Here is a 9,527-nt window from a genome sequence, read left to right as displayed (position 1 = left end):
ATGGATTTCTCTGCTAAAAGGAGAAATCCGCATTTTCTCTGATAAAAACAGGGAATCTCTGGTTTTCTCCATTTTTCTGTGGGAAATGGAAAACCTGGATCCCTGCTGATCACCCTTCTCCTATTCCCCCCAACCCCAAGCAGCCCCTTGCAGGGTGGAACTCTGCCAACTTGCAAGCGGAACCTGTTGTTTCCTACTTTTTTCTATGATTTTCATCATAATCAGTTACCGCTGTCAAATGTCTTTGCAACCTCATTTTTTATCATTGTGACCCCAAGGTTGGCAACTGCTGAGCTATGCTATTGTGTGGAGTGAAATCTGACCCTTACCTTGCCACAGATTTGTAATAGAGCAGGTCTTATGTCCTCTTTCTAAAGTAGAGATAACACTTCTCTACCTCAGGGGATGTAGCAAAGTGCCATTTACAAAAGCACTTTGGGACCCCTTTCAGACTGATCTTCAAAAGAAGCAAAGGTTAGCCTCTGCTGAAAATGCATAAAAAATGCAATGGATTCTTAATACTCTTTGCCTCTTTTGCTTCCTTTTGTGCCAACCCTTTCTTGTTTTATATGTATTTCCCTTATTCTCTCCCTGCCTGGACAGCTTTATGATCACCCTGAACCGCTCCTTCCCCATCTTCATGGTGCTGGCTTGGATCTATTCAGTTTCCATGATTGTGAAGAGCATTGTTCTGGAGAAAGAAACGAGACTGAAAGAGGCCTTGAAGAACAGGGGAGTCACTAATGGGGTGATCTGGTACACCTGGTTTCTAGACAGCTTCATCATGATGGCTCTGAGTACATTTCTCTTAACGGCATTAATTGCGGTAAGGATTACCTTTGGGAGTGACTGTAAAAAGCTTTAGACTCCCAGTTTATGTTTGCACTCTTGATATCAGCCAGCCATCAGGAAACAATAGGAGCTATTCATAAGGAGACTAGATTTGCTGGTGGGCTATTCTGAGCTGAGCACGTAGCAGGCACATTCTTGTAAGCAGCCCTCCAGGCAGCATCAGCACTTGGCAGAGACAGCAAGAGATAAGTTCACTAGTGAGACTTATTGTTAAGATCATCTGTAGGACAATATACCAGGCCTGATTACACTGGCAGGTCATGGTCTGTATATTGCATTTCCTGTAAACAGAAGCAGAATCTTTTAATAACTAATGATCCCTGCTTTAAATGCAGCAGATTCAATCTGAGCATCATAATCTTTTCATTCACTTTCTGTGATTCATTTGTTGCACATAGTACCTGCCTGGTTTGATTCTAGGACACTATCACAAACCAGGGAGGGGCACTGCAGAGGCGGAGCTTTACCCCCTTCACCCCTCATTCCCTGGAGAGAACTTTCCTGGCTACTGCACCTCTGAATTGATGCTTTTTCAAAACAGCTTATAGTAGTTTACTGGATCCAGCTTGTAAGGCTTCCCAGCCCTTGCCTAGCCAATAAGATAACTCTTTTTAACTGAGCTGCAGCAGACACTTAATTTGACAAGGAAGAGTCCTATCTTTCCCAATGCCCTGAATTATACCTGGTATGGTTTAAAAGTGTGCAGTGGGGATTCAGTCTGCCCTGCTTAATTGGTTCTGTCCTTACAAATTCTTCCAGCCCATTGTTTGTTTGTTTTTTGCAGCTGGTGTGTGTCTGTGTTGATGAGACCCATTTTATGTGTGATATTGGTAGAGTTTAAGCGGCACAGATCTTCCTTCTGCCTCACTTTGTGCACAGGTGCACCAATATAAAAGGTGCATATATGTGTTCCCCTTCCCATGCAGGGCTAGCTATACCCATGGAAAGCACGTTTATATATCATAAGTGGACTCATATGTGGACTGTAACAGTATAACAATGTTTAGTAAAATGTATGTATTCCCATCCCTGACATAGTTAAACCAGTGCAAAAATATGTGGAAACCCAGGTATTAAAGGATCATATTATCCTTCTAGGCTAAATGCAGACAGTAAAAAAGCCCAAGGCTGAATTGATGTAATCTTTGCAGGTTAGTCTAAACTGCACAGATTGAACTGAGAATCAAGCGAACAGACATTGTGGAAATGCAGCCACCTGCCTGCAGTGACTCAGGCTAGAAGTTGGGGGGAGCTAGAGCAGCCCTCTCTTCCCTTCAGCAGAGCGGGAAGGATGGAGGGAAGCCAGAAGAGAAGCTCTTCAAGCTTTTCCAGATCCCTGCATGAGCTGGGGTGCTGGCCAGGCCCTGGCAGGCCTGCTGAGTATGATTGAAGAGTGGGGTTTAAACCCCACCCTGGCCTGCAGGGACCCCAGCCAGGGTGTCCCTTGAGTGTGGGGAGGGAAGCAGCCCCTGCCAGGCTTTTCCCCTGCTCCCCACTGGAGCCAGGAGGTGGGAGGGAGTGGATATGGCCAGACTGCAGCCCAGGCCAGCATGCTAAGATGGAGGGGAGGGGAGGGGAGGTTTAAACCCCCTCACCCACACGGAACCCCAACAGGGGTCTGCTCGGCAGGGGTGCAGCAGCCCCTTACTAGACTTTTCCCCGTTCCCTGTCAAGTGGAGGGGAAAGGGGTGGGGACATTGTCAGATGCCAGCCCTGGGCCCGCATGCTGAAGCGAAGGGGAGGGGGAGGGGTTTAAACCCCTCTCTCTCCCTCAGCCCAGGTCTGCCTGGCAGGGACACAGTGGTCCCTGCTAGGCTTTTCCCCCACACTCTGCTGAAGCGCTCCTCTTTGCCTCAGTGTGCAGGCCTGGAACTGGTGTCTGGCCACACCCCAACCCCCTTTCCTCGGAGTCTGGGGGGGGGTGCGGCTTAAAGCCCCCTCTCCCCTTCTGCCTCATTCTGCCTTCCTGACCCCAGGGTCTGGCTACACCCCTTCCTCCACTCCAGTGGTGAGTGAGAGAAAAGCCTGGCAGGGGCTGATCCACCCCTGGCAGGCAGACCCAGCTGGGGTCTGGAGCCGGGTTTCCCACCCCCACCCCCTTCTCAGCTAGCCCGAGTGGTGATGGTGCTCTGGCTAGAGAGCAGAGGGGTGGGGCCAATCCCACTCTCTGGAGCAGACAGCACAGCCCAACCCAGCCCAGCGCTCCAAAGCATCCTGGGATGCTGGGGGACTGTGGGTTAACTTGAACCAGGAAGGCGAGGTAAACTGATCGTTATCTGAGACCTACACACACCATAGAAAGACCACAGAGTTAAGGAAGAAAGATTAGCAGAAGTTCATAAGAGTAGGTTATTTAGTTCACACGTGACTCTGGGAATATTTAGTCATCCTCATCAGACCTTGCAGCACTTTTGGAGTCTGAATGCCAGTGAGGTGCAGGATGAAGTGCTTTATAATTTGCCTGCTAGTTTTTTATAATGTCATCTCTGTCAGACTTTACCATACCCTCTTCCCAGTGCTCTCAGCAGGCAGAGTTGTCAGACGGGAGGGGGGCTGCAGGGAGAACAATGGGAATTTGTTCTAACAGCTCAGACAGTTTTATTTAAAGGGAGTTAATTTCCGTGCAGACATGTCTTGCTTGGGATTGTATGTATACAACGTCTACAAGGAACCTTCCCATGAAAAATGCAGAGCAGCAGAACATCAAGTTTCAGTCATTTGCAAAGAAAACAAACTCACCGAGCCGAGCTCTGGGTTCTGCAGCTAGTGAGACTGTGCCTGCGGAATCAGCAAGCGCTTCAAGAGCTTGGCAAAGGGAAGGAATTAAACAATTGTCTTAGCTTTGATCATTATAACACCCACAGATGAATTGGTGGAGAGATGGTAAGAGTACAGTGGAATAGGTAGGACAGTTGGATTAATTAACCATTACAAAGTTGAGACCCGTGGTAGTTCCTCTCCTGTTGGTTTAGGAAACAAATGGTATATTTATATTTAAACTAATGATTCTCAACCAGGGTGCTGTGGCACAATGGGGGGCCTTGAGGTCCTTTCAGGGGTGCCACAGGTTACTATGAATGTTAACACTGTTAGGTGTGTAAATGTGATTCACAAGGTAAGTCCAGAGATTGCAAATAGGAATCCATCATAGCATTACAAACATTCTGACCTGTTGTGGGCTTTCTGAGCTCTCTGCAATAGAAGAATTACTCTAGGATTTTTCTGTGAACAAAAAACAAGTGAAAACTAAGAGCTGGCATTTCCTGAGGGGAGTCTAAAAAGGTTGAGAACCACTGATTTAAATTCATCTTTGTTTCCCTTTATTTACAGCATGGCCAGGTTCTTCATTATACCGATCCCTTCATCCTTTTTCTGTTTCTGCTGACATTCAGTGCAGCCACCATCATGCAGTGTTTCTTGCTCAGCACCTTCTTCTCCAAAGCCAATCTGGCAGCTGCCTGCAGTGGAGTCATCTACTTCACCCTCTACCTGCCCCACATCGTCTGCTTCAGCTGGCAGGATCGTTTGACTGTTCATCTGAAGATTCTGGCAGTAAGGTCCTTTTGCTTCCCCCTCTGAAATGCTACCACCTCCTGCTTTCCCTCTAAGGTTCCTCTGTCTTCTAATGCGTCTTATGTCCATGCCTCTCTTTCGCTTCTGTTAAAGTGTGAGTAACTGAGTAGTCCTGTAGGTCTGGTAAAGAGGAGGATCATTTGAGGTCTCTGCCTATGCAGGCAGACTGCACTGGGAACCATGTCTGACTTCACTGGGGTTACTCCTGCCTTAGAAGAACACTAATATTAAGTATTTTAGGCTGGGAAGTAAAGAGCCATTAGCAAACCCAAATAACTAGATATGTTCCTGTGACTCAAAATAGTCTTTTCTTCAGAGTTAGATACTTCCCTGCAGCATCCTTACACCACAGATCTGCAGCATGAGTTCCTCAAAGTGGAACTATCTAGACAACGATGCAGGAAATTATCACTTCAAAATTATTTCAGAGTTAAGTATTCAAGATATATTTTAAGATAAAGGTGAGAGGGGCCTATTTGAACATGATTTTTAATTGCCTTTTAAACCCTCTGAAGGCTGCTCCCATTGGCAAATCTTTAAAAAGTGTGCATGTGTGCATACTGTGCACATACTGTAATGAAATGTAACTTGGAGTTCACATCAACCTAAGTCTCCCTTTAAATTAGATATGAGCTGGACTCAGAACCCCAAATGCAGACACTTTTAAATTTGTAGAATATAGCTGTGATCTCATTGGCATTGTGTTTTTGCTTCCCTAAATAGAGTGGTGTGAATAATTCATTTTTGGTTCAGTGGTTGAACTGCTAAATCAGTGGGAGAAACAGGGGGGAACAGTTTTCCTTTCACCCCAATGTAAGAGAGAAGGAATATTACTGGAATCAGTAAAGTTATGCTTGAGTAAAAACAGCACGAAGGCACAATGAAGAGATTTGGAGACATCTGAGCTGTCTTGGTTGTATTGTGGGGTAACGTTGCTTGTCTGGAGTTCACAGACTATGAAGCAGAGCTGGCTGGAAATGGGGTCAAAGTGTTTTGAGAAAAAAATTTAAAAACTCCAAAACCCCAAGAACTGAAAAATGATGACAGAAAACCTAAAATGTTTACTCAGCACTGCCTCATGGGACTTCATGGGATTTGTCATTTAGGTGCCTCCATTTTTTGTTGTGGGTTCCCTGGCCCCACCTAGTGCACCACAATGTCCCTTCTAACTGAGTTATCAGAGTGCAACATGGGAGAAAATGGCTGAAGAATTTGCTGGTTTGTTAACATGAACATAAATAATTAATAAGAAACCCTAAGGGTAAGCAAGAGAGTTGTCTTTGCTTAACCTGAGCCTCCTGCAAATGTTCCTGCTACAGACATTGGCCCTGCCATACAAACTGTAAACACACTTCATTCTTGACCAGCAGAGAAGACATCCTTTGCATGAGCCCAAACCACCTAAGCTGTCTTCATTATTCTCATCACGGAGATATAAAAATATATATTCTTCCCTCACTGCTACTTTGAAGTGGCCTAGTGCAAATTCAGCCTTATTATACTGTGGCTAACTCCTGCAGAGAGTTGCCATTCTTGGGATTTAAAGATGACTCAAGGTCCTCCACTGAATACATGACTTTCTAATCTACATTTCCTTAATTTGTGTTTAAAATAAAAACATGTCTTCCTTTTTTTACTTATATCATTATCTGTGTTACCAATGAATAAATATCTATTTTTGTGGAAGCTAGTTTCCCCACCTCATGATTCATGTAATTTTGTGTTTATTTCAGAGTTTGCTTTCTCAAGTGGCTTTTGGGTTTGGTACAGAGTACTTATCACGCTATGAAGAGCAAGGTCTTGGGCTGCAATGGGACAACATTAAAACTAGTCCTTTGGAAGGAGACCAGTACAGTTTTGACTGGTCCATAAGGATGATGCTTTTTGATGCTTTTCTATATGGAATATTTGCCTGGTACCTCGATAATGTTTTTCCAGGTATGTCAGTCTTCAACTTATATAAGGCGATGGTGAAATTAGTTTGAAATTATGTTGCTTAAATCAGTCTTTAAGTATTAGGAATTAGAATGGGACTTTCATGGGTGTTGTCCTACGTTGAGTCAGGTATCCAGGTTGTAGCCGTATTGGTCTAGAGGCAAAAGGAATCAGAACTTCTGGCAGAGGTGATATCTTTTATTAGGCCAACTAGATTTTTGTAAAAAATGTCTTTATTTGCAAGCTCTTGGGCACAGGCAGCCTTCTTCAAGCATAGGAGAAAAGATTATAAAAGTTCTCCTAGGTAAATATTTTACCACACCTTGAACTCTCCTATGAAATACGAACTTTTGTTTCTACCTAGGAAAACTTTTACAATATATTCCCCTATGCTTGAAGAAGGATGCCTGTGCTTGAAAGCTTGCAAATAAAGACTTTTTTTTGCAAAAATCTAGTTGCTGTAATAAACGATATCACCTCTATTACGAGTCCTACATTGAGGGCACTGTCCCTCTTCTGTCAGGTTTCTTAGACTCTACTGTAAAATAGTTGGTACTATCTACTATTAGACAGGACACCAAACTAGATGGACTGTGGATAGAATTTGATCCGGCATCACTGATTCTTTGAATTTGGCTTTTACATCGTTTTCTCAGCTTTTCAGTGAGTAAGGGCAAAGGAACAGGCAAATAAAAACCGTTGGGGCTTTTGCCCAAAAAGGAAACATTCAAACACCAATTTTTTTCCTGACACTCATTTTCAAAGAAGGGTATTTTTCAAGAAAATCATTTGTCCTTTGAAAAAAAATTTTGACCAGTCCTAGTGACAATATGTAAAACTGCCACTGGACTTTCAAGTCTGAAATACAAAAACAAAGGACCTAATTCACTATTGTGCTGTGGCCTGTTGATGCCAGCTGCTCCTTATAATTTTGTTCCAGTTCCTCTGGAATGTGAGACAAACAGCAGTTGTTCTTACTGACTAGATGGGTAGAAAGATCCCCTTGCTTTAAAGAGTTACGTCCATTTCTCCCATGTTCTTAAAGAGAACTTGGAGTGTGAAATTCCGAACAGCAGTGCATGACTAAGGGGGAAACAGGGGCAGTGTTCCCCAGTGTCACACACACACACACACACACACACACACACACCACTGGCAATGCTGTCCCTTGTGCCAAAGCTGCCTAGGGTGTGAAGCTGCTCTCTAGCAATAGGCTTTGTCTTTTTTGTACTGAGTATGAAGTGAAGCACAGGTAACATTTTCTTCTGACTAAGTCCTTGAGCCTCATCTTAACCATGGTTAAAATATAACATTAAAGCTTCATGCTATAGTCAAACTGATGTGGTCTCCTTTGCATTGATTTCCTGCTCCAGGTATGAACTGTAGCTCTGCTGCTTACCACTTAGCAAATAGCAATCAGCATGATACCACTTCTTTACCAAAGTGCTTAGCCAGAATTTGATATCTTTTAGAAAGATAACATTGGATGATGGATCAGATGCTGTGGGGCTTTCCTATTGCAGGGACAATCAAGAAATTTCTCCAGATTCACTGAAGGAGTAATTTAGGATATGGTCACAAGAGGCAAAAGTGGTTTGATGTATTCAATGAAAGTGGACTAAAATGTTGCAGATGAGCTTCCATTTTCCTCAGGGTATGAGTGTTCACATGGGTAATTACTTTAGAGCAAATGACGCATGGTAAAACCCTGCCCTCCTTTACCTCCCTAAAACTTGTTCACGTGCCCACAGCCTCAGTTAAACCACATTAAACCCTTGTGTGGAGACTCTTACTCAGGATCAAAAGATGATTGTAATTCAATTTTATTAATTCACTTTCAAAATAAATTAAGCTAAACCAAATTAAAAGATGTTTACCTCTAAATAAAGTATTCACACAGGAATTCAATGCAATTTAGCCACCAGTAATTCACTTTCAAATGTAATTTGGATTAACTTTCCTGAGTCTCTCAATGTAGATAAGTGCTTATTGCAAACCTGTTTATTTAAAAAGAATGTATGAAATCCTGTTTCCCCAAGCACAGGAGGAATCAAACAGGAGATAGTGTCTTTGCCTATAATTTCTATCCTCTTCTCAGCCACCTCTGTTCCCATAAAGCTTTATGTTCTCTGTTTTTACTTAAGGCCACTTGAGAAAAAACAGTGCTTGGTTTGACAGTCTCCTAGGTTTATTTTTTTTTGCTTCTTCTCTATGTCTGTTTCTGCAGCATTTCCTCCTTTTTCTCTCTCTTCACAGAGATACACACAGCTCCACCAGTCAAGGCCCTCACAGCTGAGTTTGGGCCATGTGGTTCAGCTTCTTCCCAAGCTTTGCCATGAAACCTGCAGCTATGCCTGCATTACCTGTTCAGTGGTGGGAAGGTCTGGCGACAGGTGGCAGCCGCCACTGCCTAAGTTCCAGACGTGTGAATACCTGTGTGTTTTTAGTGGTTCCACATGGCTTCACTGCAACAGCTGTGCTGCCAGAGCACAAAGTGTGGTCTTACAAGGCACCAGCTCTGAATGGACCACAACAGCCAGCTGAAGACATGAGGGAGCTTTAGCAAGCTGATAAAATGTAGGGTTCAGCCACCACAGAGTGGTTTTGAGCATGAATGCACTCAGAGTTCTGCTGGCAAAGGTTTATGGGGTAGACTAGGCCAGAAGCACAGGGACAGTGATGGGCGTGTTGCTCCAGCTGTCTCTTCTGCAGAGTTCAACAGCTTTCTGCACTTACCCTGATTGAAAGGGGCCTCTTCTACCTGCCACCTTCAGAGAAGTTTAACCTCACTCATAACCAGGGATCCGGGTTTTCCGTTTCCCATGGAAAAACAGAGAAAACCACGGATTCCCTGTTTTTATCAGAGAAAACGCAGATTTCCCTTTTTAGCAGAGAAATCCATGGATTCTCTGCTTTTGCAAAGAGCTCTTAGTCTGGCACAGCTCCAGCCTGCAAGAGCTGGTTGCAGAAAGGGCGGGAAACCCCCAGCCCTACCTGGAGCAGGGGGGAAAAGGGGGAAGGCTGGGGCCTGAGCCTCTGAGTCAGCCAAAGCTGGGCTCAGGCTCAGGCTCAGACTTGTTCCTCACCCCTGGATCCTAGAGGTAAGTGGGGTTTGGGGGTTGAGGGGCAGGGCTGGGGAAGGGGGCTGAGGGAGTGGGGGGTGCTGC

General features: G+C 44.4%; 1 protein-coding gene across 1 annotated transcript in view; it reads left to right on the top strand.

Moving 5' to 3' along the window:
• The window catches only part of ABCA4 (ATP binding cassette subfamily A member 4), a 154,304-nt gene that overhangs the window by 68,406 nt on the left and 76,371 nt on the right, over positions 1–9,527 (top strand). Inside the window, exons 15-17 of the mRNA XM_019501637.1 lie at positions 604–826; positions 4,183–4,404; positions 6,159–6,363. Coding sequence (XP_019357182.1) covers positions 604–826; positions 4,183–4,404; positions 6,159–6,363 — 650 coding nt within the window. The remainder of the gene's footprint in view (positions 1–603; positions 827–4,182; positions 4,405–6,158; positions 6,364–9,527) is intronic.

Source organism: Gavialis gangeticus, unplaced genomic scaffold (assembly GCF_001723915.1).
Source record: "Gavialis gangeticus isolate Ggan-Ray unplaced genomic scaffold, GavGan_comp1, whole genome shotgun sequence".
Lineage (NCBI taxonomy): Eukaryota > Metazoa > Chordata > Crocodylia > Gavialidae > Gavialis > Gavialis gangeticus.
The sequence above is the reverse complement of the archived record's forward strand: the minus strand, read 5'-3'. Positions and strand labels throughout refer to the sequence as shown.